At 45.3% G+C, this 14,357-nt stretch overlaps 1 protein-coding gene across 5 annotated transcripts in view; it reads right to left on the reverse strand.

Moving 5' to 3' along the window:
• Positions 1–14,357, reverse strand: part of Gak (cyclin G associated kinase) — a 55,024-nt gene that overhangs the window by 1,828 nt on the left and 38,839 nt on the right. For 3 of the 5 annotated variants that reach the window (XM_041632109.1, XM_041632112.1, XM_041632113.1), the window contains 7 exons: positions 14,132–14,278; positions 12,636–13,034; positions 11,982–12,152; positions 10,812–10,934; positions 7,735–7,851; positions 1,534–1,746; positions 245–390 (listed from right to left, as the gene is read on the reverse strand). In XM_041632109.1, the coding sequence (XP_041488043.1) occupies positions 245–390; positions 1,534–1,746; positions 7,735–7,851; positions 10,812–10,934; positions 11,982–12,152; positions 12,636–13,034; positions 14,132–14,278 (1,316 nt within the window). The remainder of the gene's footprint in view (positions 1–244; positions 391–1,533; positions 1,747–7,734; positions 7,852–10,811; positions 10,935–11,981; positions 12,153–12,635; positions 13,035–14,131; positions 14,279–14,357) is intronic. The other 2 variants (XM_041632110.1, XM_041632111.1) reach the window with 2 other exon arrangements.

Below are 14,357 nucleotides of genomic sequence, written 5' to 3' on the forward strand. Positions count from 1 at the left end.
TCAAACATGACCAGAGGACTAGAAGTCCTGTGTGGTACTTGCTTCCCTCACTGATCTCAGTATCATGAGCAGCACTATGAAATGCAAATATCAAGTATATATCAGACTGCCCGGGAGTATGGCTACACATGCCACACTCCTATATGCCCTACTCCAGGGGCCTCCAGGTGCTAGGTTCACACACAGTGAGTCTGACTGGAGACAGTGAACTTCACAGTGTGGTCTGGTCCCTGAGGGTACCCACCTTCAACTTTAATGGGTCTGTGTCTCTGGCTAGGTCCTGTTTCCGCATCTCAGCCATGGTCTTTGGCCCCTTCTTGTCAGATTTGGAGAAACCTTGATTAGGCAGCAGATCTTCAAAATCATTTTCTGAGACTTTTGGCTTTTGGGCTAGGAAAAAAAATAGACATTTTTATAGACATTCTGCCTGCTTTTACCTTTCTCCTTGAGCATGAGCTGTCCTGATACCTGGACAGAAAAGAAGAAAAACATGGCTTCAAGGCCACTGGTTAAAGGCCAGTGAGAAAGGGGAGATGGGGAGAGAAAAGTTAGAAGGGAAGGAGGTCGGGCCTTGGGAAAGCAGGAGGATTGGGATCAAGGAAGGTTGGACAGGGGAGCACGGAACCACAATTCTTAGTTAAGGGAACCACTTTAGGGTTGGCAAGAGACCTGACCCTAGAGGGGCTCCCAGGTGCCCAAGCTGAGGTCCCCAGTTAGTTCCTTGGGCAGTTGAGAATAGGGAACCTGAAATGACCCTATCCTTGAGCAATACTGACGAATATCTTGCATATCATCATAGAACCTTCATCTGGTGATGGATGGAGATAGAGACCCACACTGGAGCACTGGACTGAGCTCCCAAAGTCCCAATGAGGAGCAGAAGGAGGGAGAACATGAGCAAAGAAGTCGGGACCACGAGGGATGCACCCACCCACTGAGACAGTGGAGCTGATCTATTGAGAGCTCACCAAGACCAGCTGGACTGTGACTGAAAAAGCATGGGATAAAACTGGACTCTCTGAACATGGCGAACTATGAGGGCTGATGAGACGCAAAGGACAATGGCACGGGGGTTTGATCCTACGTAATGTGATGGCTTTGTGGGAGCCCAGCCAGTTTGGATGTTCACCTTCCTAGATATGGACGGAGGTGGGAGGTCCTAGGTCTTACCACAGGGCAGAAAACCCTGACTGCTCTTTGGACTGGAGAGGGAGGGGGAAAGGAGTGGGGGGAGGGGGAGAAGGGTGGGAGGAGGGGGCGTAGGGGGGGAGGAGGGGGAGGGAAATAGGAGGCTGGGAGGAGGTGGAAACTTGTTTTTTTTTTTTCTCCTTTTCTCAAAAAAAAAAAAAAAAAAAAAAAAAGGCCAGTGAGAATTAGGAGAAGGGCACATAAATCCAAATCTACTTTCTTGGGGCAGTCTCAGTGAGCAATATAAATACAACTGTCTCAGCTGGCTCTGAGGGGAGAAATAGAATGCTCTACTCACAAACCTGTAGGTAGTTGTCTAAATCACCAGACAGACACAGGACTTACCAAAGCTGGGCACACGGACACCTCTCTCCTCTCGAGCTCCGATCACACTGAAGTGAGACCTTAGCTGTTCAGAGGCTCTGGGGGCTGGCTTGGCCTGGGGGGTCCATGAGGTTCCTGGGGCTGTGGGACGACTTGTCTGCCAGGAGCTGCTGCTTTTGGGAATGGAGGCTGATGTGGTAGCAAAGGCCCCTGTAGGAAGTCCAGCAGGCAGGCCTGAGGAGACACCACAGGACACTTGTAAGTCACTTAGCCAAATGGTGAGTTGCTTCTTCTGTGGCTGAGGATACTGAGTTGCTGGGACAAACTGCTGTCACTTAGTTGATCTGCTCTAATCAACAAGTAGATAGCCCTGAGTAACCAGGGATATACACGTGTGTTGCTCAAACACTTCTAGATGCCAGGATACTCTACATGCACACCCACACAAGCTTGATATCCCCATGTGTTGAGTGTTCTATGGAGCTGTCCCATTGTGTGGACAACTTCCTCAGAAAGCTTCTCAAATATGGGGCTGATTTTTTAACTTTCTGTGAAATAACTGAACTCAGAGAAGTCGCTAGACTCATGCCAAGTCTAGAGCACCTTCAAAGAATGTCCCCAGCTGTGAAGTTCCTCTGTGAAGGTTGTTGTTATTTGTCAGTATCTAATATCACCCAGGAGATGACCCCTGGGCATGTCTGTGGGGGATTATCTCCCCGCACTGCCCCTGACAGGGTTTCTCTGTGTACTCTTAGCTGTCTTGGAAGACTCTCAATTGATGTGTGAAAATCCATCTTAATTGTGAGCTCATCCGTGGGCAGGGGATCCTGGGCTGCATGGAACAGAAAAGGTAAGCTAAGTATTAGCGTGCATGCATTCATCTTTCTCTGTTTTCTGACTGACTGTTTATGTGATCAGCTGATTCAAACTCCTGCAGCCTTTTTATTGCCATGGAATATTTTACAGTTTATTTTCTTGGCTATTACCAACAGCTCTTCTCTGAACACTTGTTTGATTTTTTTTTGTAGAAATATAAGCCCATTTCTCTGGGATAAACACTGGGGTCCTATGGTGTCTGCATGTTTACTTCTGTAAGAAACAGACCAAGAGTAGCTGTATCATTTCACATCCTTACAAGTGTGTATATATACTATAAACCCAGTTTCTATGATCCGTGGTGATGCATGGTTGCTGCCTAAAACTTCTGGCAGCTGATGACTCAACACTGTCTCATGTGCTTATTGGTGTGCCAGAATTACTGCTGATGGAACCTCCCTACCTCTTCTCATTTCTCCACCGGATTACCTTTTGTTTTTCCATTAGTTATATATTCTATATAAGAGTCCTTTGTCAAATAGTTTTTGAAATGTTTTCTTCCCACATTTTGTTTGGTCTTTCCACAGTTCAAGGTCTCAGATCTGCGCTGTCTTTTGCTAGTAGAGCTGCTCTGCCTTATATTCCATCTGCAACGGGCTGAAGCTCAGTATATAGCCGAGGCTCCTTTTCTTGCCTGTACAAGTCCAATGACTCTAGTTCCATCTGTAAAAACTTTCACACACCTTTGTCTTCCCTGGGTGTATACCTGGGTCCCCTCTGCCATGTATTGGTGCCTAGCCTTTTGCCAACACCAGTTTTGGTTTCTGTGGCCAGACAGTGTACTTCAAAGCCAGGGTGGGGCTTCTATACTACTCTCAACTACAACAAGCCCCAAGCATTCTTGTCTATCTGCTTTTTCAAATAAATGGCAGCAGAGGCTTACCAGAGGCCGAGGGAGTATACAGCAGGTGACAACTAGTGTTCAGCAGGCCAACTCACTAGATGAATGACTCTCTGATGGGGAGCCCTGCTGGACTGTAAATGACGAGCTGTTTCTGTCTATAATTATCTCGTGTGCTGCCACATTCCTCCTAATAACAGCTATGGGTGTTTCCCCACTGCTTGTGAGTCTGTCTCATGTATCTATTACATTTACTGGAAACACGTAGCTGTGAATGGTCAGGAATATGACTTCTGCCTAAACTGTATAATTTTGATGAATAGAAATACTAAGATATTTTTCATTATTCAGACTGACATAGGAAAGTAATAGTATTCTTAGTCACAAAGATAGTTAATTTTAGACTTCAGAACAAATGCAAAACAAGTCTGCCCCTGCAGAGAATACACAGGATGAATTCCCAGGTGTTTATTGCTTATTCAAGGTCAGAGACTGAAGCAACTTTAGTAGACATAACTTCCTCAGCAATGGGCTTTCTGAACATACTCTCAGCCTCAGTTTATGTTATAGGACTCAGGGGGTCAGACAACTAATTGCTACTGTTAAGTCCTGAATTTCAATGCCATTTTATGTCTGGGATTCCTAAGTGCTAAGTGCAAGGCCAAGGGTTTCTCACTGGCCAGTCAATGTGACTTCCCCAGCCTGAGAAAGCCATGTGACTTATCTTGTGTTATGAGACTGGGTCAGGCCCTGAAAATGTAACACAGTTGTACAGGGTTTGGCTGTGGAGAGAGAAGCTGCTGTGTAGAGCAATGAGGAGCCTATGCAGAGCTTATTAGGAAGCTATATAGAGCTGTGTAGAGGTGCAAGAGAGATTTTGAGAGAATTTTTTCAAGATGAAGACAAAGAGGGGGTTACCACCAGAAAGCGTGTGCTGATTTCCCTTTTAGATAGATATTCAGTTCCCACTGCATTCATGGATTTTGTTGTTGTTGCCAAGGTTTGAACTCCAACCCCAACTTCCTGAGTGCTGGGATTACAGCTATAAATAAGCCTCTATCTCTGCCTGGTCGAAAGCTTTACAAAAAAATCAACTATACATAGTGTTGTATGGTTATATAATTTTGGTCTCCTTGAGCTGTCCTAGTAAACCTAACAGCAACAGACTACCGTTTGGTGATCTTAGGTATTGTGAACTTTTAACTTAAAGTTCTAAGCCTTGTAAATTTCCTCTGATCTGACAAGCAATTATGCTACCTGCAAACAGGAAAAATTTAATTCTTTTCCTTCTATCATATGTAATTTCTACTTCTTGCCTCAGGTTATTAGCTGGGTCTCTTAATAAGTAGACTATTATGGGGGCATCTGTGCTGCTCCTGGGTTCAGGAGTCCTTCATAGTATGTCATATCTGATACAATTTGTGTGCCTGCTCTGAAGATACTCTCATCATTTGATGCTGTATTTTGTTTTGTTTTGTTTTTTTTTGAGACTGGGTCTTTCTGTATAATGACTTGGCTGTTCTGGAACTCACTCTAGACCAGGCTGTCCTTGAAGTCACAGAGATCTGCCCGCCTCTCTCTGCCTCCTGAGTGCTGGGATTAAAGGTATGACGTGGGATTCTTCTCTGAATACTGTGAATATGTTCTATTACCATTGGTTAATAAAGCTGCTTTGGTGTATGGCAGGGCAGAATAGAGCTAGGCGGCGGGGGGGGGGGGAAGGGGAGGGGAGAGGGCAGGAGTAACTAAACGGAATGCAGGGAGAAAGAAGGCAGAGTCAGGGAGATGTCATGTAGCTGCTAAAGGAGAAAGACGCTGGAACCTTACTGGTGGGCCATAGCCTCGTGGTGATACACAGAAATGGGTTAATTTAAGATGTAAAAGCTAGACAAAAATAAGCCTGAGCCACTGATCAACAGTGTTGTAATTAATGTAGTCTGTGTGTGATAATTTGGTTCTGAGAGGCTGGAAAACTAAAGTGCAGTCTCCATTTACAAAAGTGCATCACCACCACTTGGCTGCTGCTGGGTTTTAACAATCATCCTATCAGAAGCACTGGTAAGAGCATGTCGTTGTTCTTCAGCTGATAAACATGGCAGATGCTACTCTCTGACTCTGGAAAGGCAGATCAGATTGGTGCTCCCTGAATATGCCCCACTTAGTGGTAGTTGCTGCCCTTTAATCCTCTGAAAAATTCTGTGCCCTAATGTTGTAAGGGTCCATGTCTGTCTTGAGGGGGGTGGCTTGAGGCTTTCTTTCCTGAACTAATTTGGCATATGCACTTCGGAAAGTCAGTTTCCTCTCTTCTAAGCTTTCTAAAAGATTATGTGGAACTGGTCATATAAACATTTGGTAAAATTCTCCAGTGAACTCATTGGAGGCTGGGGAGTTCCCTTTTAATTCATTCTTCATAGTGACGAACTATTCAAATGCCCTGCTTCATGCTTGGAGTTTGGTAGTGGCTACCTGTGAGATATCTGCATATCTGGATGCTGCCAGTTTCCCTCCTAGCACTTGACTTTATTCTTTCACCACCTTCTAGATCCCTATAGACCCTGACCATTCCCGACACTGATGGCTTGTGCTATCGTTCCTTTTTGGTCAGTCTCAATAAATTTTTTACTGCTACTTTCAAAGAAGCAACATTTTGTTTCATTGATTCTTTCATTATTGAGCAAGAATCTCAAATAGTTCAGGCTAGCCTTCAAATCATTTATGCAACCAAAGACAACCTTATACTTCTCTGATTCTTCTGCCTCTACTTCCAAGGGTTGGAATTATAAGTGTACCACCACTACACTTGATTTGGTACTAGAGTTTAAAACCAAGGTCTTGTATACCCTAGGCATGCATTTTATTAAGTGACATAAATTCCCAGTCCCTGTTTCATTTATTTAAAACATTTTTTTCCTTTTTCCAGATTGCTATAGATTTTGATCTTCTTTTTCAAACCCCTTGAGGTGTCATTTGTCATGACGACATATTCCATCCTTTCTTTTCTTTTTCCCCCCCCAAGAAAGGATTTCTCTGTGTAGTTCTGCAACTCTCTCTATAGACCAAGATGGTCTCAAATTCAGAGATCCACCTGCTCCTGCCTCCCAAGTACTGGAATTAAAGCCCATCTTTTCTAGAGCATGTAACCTACACACTCTAGTACCCCCAGCTGTTATGTGCCAGGTCCCTCTAAGATGCAAGGTATTCCCCTTAGTGCAGTGAAACACGGCTATTTCCTGGGCCTCCCTGCTGACACTGGTATTTAAAGCACCGTTTTCCTTTGTATTCTTACCATCACTGATTTTCTGAAGGCCAGAATACACTGTGATTTCAATTCTTTTATCCTGTTGGAGGAACCTGCACTCTGTGCTACCAAGTATGGCCTAGGACAGTCAAGCAGCCATTGTGATGAATGGTATATATTGCATTTTCATTTGTGACTTGGGCTTGCTGAGTTTTCAGCCTGGTTTCCTTTAGGGCTGCTGTTTTCCCAGGGTATAAAAGAGCTGAGGGCTAGCTCTGTCCAGGACCAGACAGGTCTCCTTACCTTTCAGAAGGCAAACACTTTTCCTAAGAAGATGCCTACAGCCCTACCCTGTGTTCAGATCCATCAACCTCAAATCCACATAGGGAGAGGAAAAACAAAGATATCAGGCAGAAACTCCTAGAAGATCCAAGAAATATAGTATAATTTGGAAAAAAAAAAATGGAGACCATTAAGAAAAAAAATAGCATAAAGGATGTTAACAGCATGAGTAAGAGAAGAACTCCCCATTCAACCTAAGAACAGAGTGAAGTCAGAGAAGAGGAGAAGGGGCAGACAAGGGCCCACCCAGGACATCAGTTCTGGAAACAATGAGTCACAGGATAAGGAACTAGAAATGAGGATGTCAGGTGCCCAGTGTGGTGCTTCAGCTGAGCTATGGCCAGTCAAGCTTCAGTGAGTGACATCACTACTACCTGAGACAGATGCCAGAGCAAGCAAGTGACCTGCCAACAAGCATCCTGACAATATCCTCAACCCGAAACCCTACATGCCCCACCTATATAGCTTAGTGTATTTCCCGTCTCAGAAGCTATGAAGAAGAGGTACTGACCAAGGAGCTGAGGAGTCCTAGGGAGATTCACCTGAGAAAGCAAACCCGAGATGTTATCTGTGCAATTCAGCTTGTGAAGACAGGAGACACAAATGTGAGTCAGCCCCAAGACAGGCATGGATGCTGCAAGGAGTGACTGACCCTTATCAAGTGCATGCTGATGCTACACCAGTACTCAGCAGAGCCTCATCAACTCCTAGACTGTCCTTACTTCCTGGACACACTATAATCCTGAAGTCAGCTGGTGCACTCACTGCATGGCCATGAGGATCATTAGTTCTAGCAACTCCCATTTTTAGTCTTTCAGTCAGTGGGCATTCAGAATAGAAGCAGACACAAGCTCCCAGGGTCCCTGGACACAGTAGTAGAAGGTGAAAATGAGTCTCTTGGCACATAGGGTTGGCCCCTCATTACCTTGGAGGCTAGAGCTGAGATCACTGAGATCAGCAAATGGGTCTAGGCTCTGAGACTTGGTTTGGCTGGAGTGGTGACCTGGTGGGGCTGGGTGACCTCCAGAAGAGAAGAGGGGACCTGGAAAAAGGATTAAGGCCATTAGAATTGCACAGTATAGAATGAATGACAGTGTTCCAAAGTCCCTGATCCCCACTCAAGGTTTGGTAATTCTTTAAGGACAGTGAGCAGAACACACAGGCACATCTGGCACAGTGGCTAGCACCAGCATCCATATTGTTCCTCATGGAAATCACTGAACATTTGGTACCAAGAACCAGAAAACGTCCTCATTGTTTTGACTTCATAGCACTACTTTTTATAATATATCTAAAATGTGACTTCCTTTATGATATAATAATGTAAATTTGAGACTAGTCTAAGCATAACATCTTGAAATAATTGTTGTGTAACTACTCAAAATATTATCTAGTCATTAAAAATGATGGCTATGGAGATGGACAGATGGCTTGGAGGCTGAAAGCGCTTAAGTAAAGACACATGGATAAAAGGGTATACTGTATAACTCACTGTGGCACACTACAGCTTCCATGACATGACTTTTTTTTTTAATCTTAAATTTTAATTTTGGAGGAGTTGCAAGGGCAGAGGGCAGATATGCAGATGTGGAGAGGTAAATGGGATCAAGATGCATGATGTGAAAGACAATCAATCAATCAATCATGAGGACCCAAGTTCAGATCCCAGCACCCATGTAATAACATTTGCACTCATAAAAAATAATCCTTAAAAGAACGAGAGTTATCTATAAAGAGCAGGCAGATATCTATTGATTTTGAGGCCAGTCTGGTCTAGTGAGTTCCTGGACAGCCAGAGCTACACAGTAAGATCCTGTCTCAAAACAAAACAAAACTACTGTGGCTCAGCAGGTTTTTACTTGTTATGTAAGCCTGATGACCTGAGACTGATCCTGTGAAAAAGCTGGATATAGATATATGCATCTGTAATCCTGGCACTTGGTGACAGGGAAGTAGAGTCAGGAAAATTGCTTAGAAGTTTGCAAGCCAGTATGTGCAGCAGAAATGAGAGACCCTGCCTCAACAAGGTGGAAAGAAATGATTCCAAAAAGTTGTTCTCTGACCACCAAATGTGTGCCATGGCATGCACACGTGCTATATAGCAGGTGTAAATCCACACTCACATACAAATACATGCATATAATAATTAACAAATATGAGCTGGCTAGGTGGCATAGTTGGTATAGGCATTTGCTGCCAAGCCTAATATCGTGAGTTCAATCACTAATACATTACAATCCCTGGGGCCTGGATAGTAAAAGCAGAGAATGGAGTTATCCAAGTTGTCTTCTGATCTCTGCATGCCTGCCATGACAGGCACACTGTCCCCTGCATCCCCCTAAAAATAAACACCATGTAGAAGCCTTTTTAAAAATTAAATTTAAAAATTTTTTAAAAAATTCCCAATGTAAAAAGGGAGTAATAAAGAACATGAAATAATCCTGTATAAAACAAAAACAAAAATACCCTACAACCAAAAGCATACAAAGTAATAGTTAACCCCATCTGTAATAAAAAAATTCAAACTGAAAGCACCTACAGGGGCTAACAAGTGGCTCAGCAAGTGAAGAGACTTGTTGCCAATCCTAATGACTTGATTTGATCCCTGGAATTCACATGACAGGAGAGACCTGAGCCCTACAGATTGTCCTGGGATTTCTACAACGGCATTCTGACACACGTGCCAACTCATACACACATTAAAATAAATGTACAACTTTTAAAAGATGCTTACTAAACTAGAAAAACGTTTTAAATTTATAATATAACTCTGATGAGAAACAAAAGATAGAAATTCTTGTTCCTATGGGATGTACTCACTCATATTTGGTTTCTAGCCATAAATAAAGGACACTGAGCTTATAATTCATGTTCCTAGAGAAGCTAAATAAGAAGGTGAATCCAAAGACAAACACATAGGCATCCTCATGAATATTAACCTTCATCAGGCGATGAAAGGAGACAGAGACAGAGACCCACATGGGAGCACCGGACAGAAATCTCAAGGTCCAAAGCAGGAGCAGAAGGAGACGGAGCACGAGCAAGGAACTCAGGACTACGAGGGGTGCACCCACACACTAAGACAATGGGGATGTTCTATCGGGAACTCACCAAGGCCAGCTGGCCTAGGTCTGAAAAAGCATGGGATAAATCCGGACTAGCTGAACATAGCGGACAATGAGGACTACTGAGAACTCAAGATCAATGGCAATGGGTTTTTGATCCTACTGCACGTACTGGCTTTGGGGGAGCCTAGGCAGTTTGGATGCTCACCTTACGAGACCTAGATAGAGGTGGGCGGTCCTTGGGCTTCCCACAGGTCAGGGAACCCTGATTGCTCTTCAAGCAGATGAGGGAGGGGGACTTGATCGGGGGAGGGGGAGGGAAATGGGAAGCGGTTGCGGGGAGGAGGCAGAAATCCTTAATAAATAAATAAAAAATAAATTAAAAAAAAATTCTTGTTCCTGAGCAAATAAACTGAGGGGGATGTGGATCAAAGACTTTGCAAACAGAACTATTGGATCAGAATGTGTCAGCAAGGTAGAACTGTAGGTGCACAAAAAGATCAGATGGATATTCACAAATATGAACTACTCCTTGTAATTCATGTTACCAACAGGGCATATGCCAGTAGCCATGGCACACGTGACAGTTTTTCTAAGGGTCCTTCAGAGAACACAGAAAAACATGAAGGTAAAGTGTGGGCAATCAATTACACACAAGCATGGAATTATGTTGCAGAACGTACTTGCCTTCATGAAAAAGGAACAGCATGGAAGAATAGGAGGACCAGACACGACTGTACTCAACAAAGTATAAGCAATTATCGAGTGTCTGTGTTCCCATCGAACAAACAACAGAGAACTCTGTGGTCACCACACGTTGGGCTGACTGGAAGGCAAGCAAGCCCTCTTCATCCTCTTCTCAAAAGGGCATGTGGAGACTCCATGGCCATAGTAACCATCTTGAGAGCCCAGCTAACAGTGGGGCCCATGGTCATACCTTCTGGTACTGGCATGGAGGCTGGACCGGGCATAGCAGTCTCAGCCCAGGTATCCCATCCTCCTAGCAGATCTGGGTGGCTTGATGAAGCTATCACCTTGTTGGGCTCTGCTTTGAGATCCCCTGGAAGGAGCCAGAGAAAAGCAAGTTTGGTGTATGTGCCGTCTCACTTCACATGATGTTTGGCAACCTCTCTCACCTCCAGATACAAGCAGAAGGCAACCTATTGGTCCAGCAAACAACTCAGGGGACAAGTATGGCTAAGCAGTTGAGGCCATGCCTTGCGCAGACACCTGGTAGTTGGTATTCTGAATTCAAAGGACTGGTGCTCAGAACTGGCTGGGCTAGATAGTCCTGAGGATGTAGCAGGCTGATCAGGCAACATCTTCACAGGGCAGTGATAACAACACTTGTATACTGCCTTTCTGAAAGGGCACTCAGAGCCTTTCTGCCTTTCTCTAAACCTACCATACATAGCCCATGATGAGTAAGGGGCTCACAACCATGTTCAAAAACTCCCTGAAATCTGGAACTAGTCCTTGTGCCCTCTGCTTGTCAAGCATCCACCCCAGCATGGCACAGTCATATGTCATACTTTCTACCACAAGGCATTCAGGGCAGTCAGTTGTCCTCTGGAACATACCCTAGTAGACCATCAACTCTGTTTGGAAAAAGAACTAAGCTTTCTCTTCAAGATTTGGCTAGAGTGACAGCCTGTCCTCTCCTTTCCCAGACCCCAACTTCTGTCTAAATGGGCCATGCCTGCTGCTCCAACACACACACACAAGCCTTTATACGTCTTGTTGTCTATTCCTAAAGTCATAGCCACAATTCCAGAGTCAGGGAAATGCCCACTAGGAAGGCCTGTAAACAGCGGTGGAACCTGTCCCAGATTTGAAGAGACAGCTTAAATTTGAAGACACAACTTAAAGAGATGAGAAAAAGACACCAATGTGTCCTGTCAGGCTTTGAGATACCGTCGACTTTGGGAAAGTCACCAAGGGGTATGTTAGTCCCATTACACCATAGCTGCAGTAGACAGAAGGCCCTGCTGCCTACTGATCTATCCCTGAGCACTATCCCCAGGGGCCTGTAGGAAGTAGGAGTTCCTAGGCCCTTCCAAGCACAAGCCTGTGGCTTCTATGTAATAGTCATCATGGCCATACTCACCTAGGTGCAGGAAGGTAGTGCTGGAGGATGGGGGCGGGGCACTGTGGGTGGATGGGAAGGCAGTTGAGGAAGCTACAGAGTCAGGATTGAGAAATTCTCCAAAAAGATCAGGCTTGGAGCAGGGCTGGGCATCTGAGTTGGATGACAGTAGGAGTTGGTCAAATGGGTCCACTAGGAAACAGAGGGAGGGCAGGGACAAGCATTATACCTTAGCCTGTATCCTAGGAGCCCTGCTCTGAGGTCTCTACTTTCCTCAACATATGCACTCAGACCATTCAGCAGCCTACCTGGGGATACATGGCCCCCCTCCCTAATGCCCCACAGCTTAGGACTCTCCCATGGCCCTCCTCTCCAATGCCCCACAGCTTAGGACTCTCCCATGGACACAGCATCACCCCTGAAGCCAAAGCAGGCAATCTTGGTTTATGAGTAGGAACTGATGTAGCCACGAGCAATTTCTCCAGAAGGCAGTTTCCTCCCTCCAGATGTCAATATAACAGTGAAGATCCTTTTTCTACATGGCAGGAATGGTTAACCCTGATTCTTACTATGAAACCAATTATATGCATAACTGAAATGTACACCAGTGTCCTTGTAGGGTGTTCTGTACCCCAAGAAGAAAAACTGGGCTTGCCAGAAGCAGAGGAGCCTCACCACCAAGCAGGTCACCAGGAGTTCCCATTTGAGCAGCATCAGATGGCTCAAGAAGGCAGCTCAACAGGTCAGTGTTGCTGGAGGGGACCCTGCAAGTCTGCAAGGGGGCAGCAGGCCCTGAGTCACCCTCAGAGTGCAGGCCCAGGAGATCCACACCCTCTTCCTGCGGTGCAGGCTCCTGTTGGGCAGCAGGCATGCCCACATCAAATATTAAATCTTGCTGTCTGGTCCCAGCTGCCAGCCTTGGTGTGTCTTCTCCAGACCCTGGCTCCCTCTCTTCACTGGGGAATGGAGGCTCTTCTTCATCTGACATTTCACTTCCATCTCTGTCTGCAATCAGGACAGACTGACTCTCCTTAGGAGAGGTATTGTCTGCACCAGTCTCTGGTTCTTTTTCCTCTGTGGAAAGAAAACCATCGGTTGATTGACTCACATGCTGGGGTAGCTGTAAGAGAGCAGAAAAAGCTGACATAACCAGAAGCCTCAGTAGGGCCCAGGTTGCAACCACACAGCCAATACCAGGATCTTCATGCCCACCCCTGTGGCCAACCTTGGGCCTCAGAGCACATACCTTGAGGCTTAAAATTCACAGACCACCCACCCTGGAACCACAATACTGGCTTCTATCCAACAGCAAAGAAGCCAAGGTTCTAGGATTTTTCTTCCATTTCTCCCGAGCCCAACTTCAAACAGGTCCACCTGCTAGCCTCTCCATCTCTATGGATAGCCTTGGTAAATCACAACCTAGCAGGGGACATACCATAGCACTTCTTAGGGGAAATGTCATTTGCTGAGTACACCCTGGGATATGTCCAGGAGGCGAATGGTCAAGGTGAAGATCCTAGGTATTTAGTTGTAATAACTAGGCTATAAGATATGAAGAAGGGACTAAGAAGCTCAGCAGAAACTAGAGGCAGTAAAACATAATGTAACTCCCAAATGGAGAAGCGATCAACCACCATGGTTCAGTTTATCCTTCTACTGAGGCCCCTTCTCTGCTTCTTAAGAACCTCTGGGTCTGCTAATAAGACTATGTGTACAGGGATTTGGTCAGTAAATAATTTCAAATCAATAATGAAATGAAGTTGATACCTCAGGCTTTATGGGCATATACATGTGTGTGTGTCTAATGCTATCATGAAAGAATATACAAACTGTTCTTAATTTATGTGCCAGGCACACAGCTAAATGTGTAGCTCAGTTGTAGAAGATTTTCAGACATGCATGAGGCCTGGGGTTTGATCCTCACCAACACAATTCCTCCCACAGCAGGCCAATGTGTAGGATCTGCAGTCCCTCTAAGGATACATCAACTCTGCTTGTCCCTATGAAGTTTAACCTAAGTACTTGACCTTAGCATATGGCCCTTGCAGAATGCTCAACTGTGTGGTTAACAGAACCTGATGTCAAAAGTTAGTGGTGACAAGTGAGTTCAGGGGCATTGGACAGATTGGTCCCCAAGGAAGGATGAAGGATTAGCTGTGCCCTATGCCTACCCTGCCAATCCAGCGTGTGAAGAAAGTGGTTGGTGTCCGTGCTGCTGCTCTGCGGTGAGTCCGACTCTGTGATCTCAGCCTCTGGAGACCCTGCCTCAGCGTCATACTGAGCTGTGGAGCCCGGCTGCCGGGGTAGCTCTGGCTTCCCTGCCAGGAAAAGGCTGGCATCAGGCTACCTGTGCCAGGCACAACACTGGGCAAGGTACAGCCAGAGCAACAGGGCAGG

Source organism: Microtus oregoni, unplaced genomic scaffold (genome assembly GCF_018167655.1).
Source record: "Microtus oregoni isolate MIOR12 unplaced genomic scaffold, Mior012 000040F_ref0000088, whole genome shotgun sequence".
Classification (NCBI taxonomy): Eukaryota; Metazoa; Chordata; class Mammalia; order Rodentia; family Cricetidae; genus Microtus; species Microtus oregoni.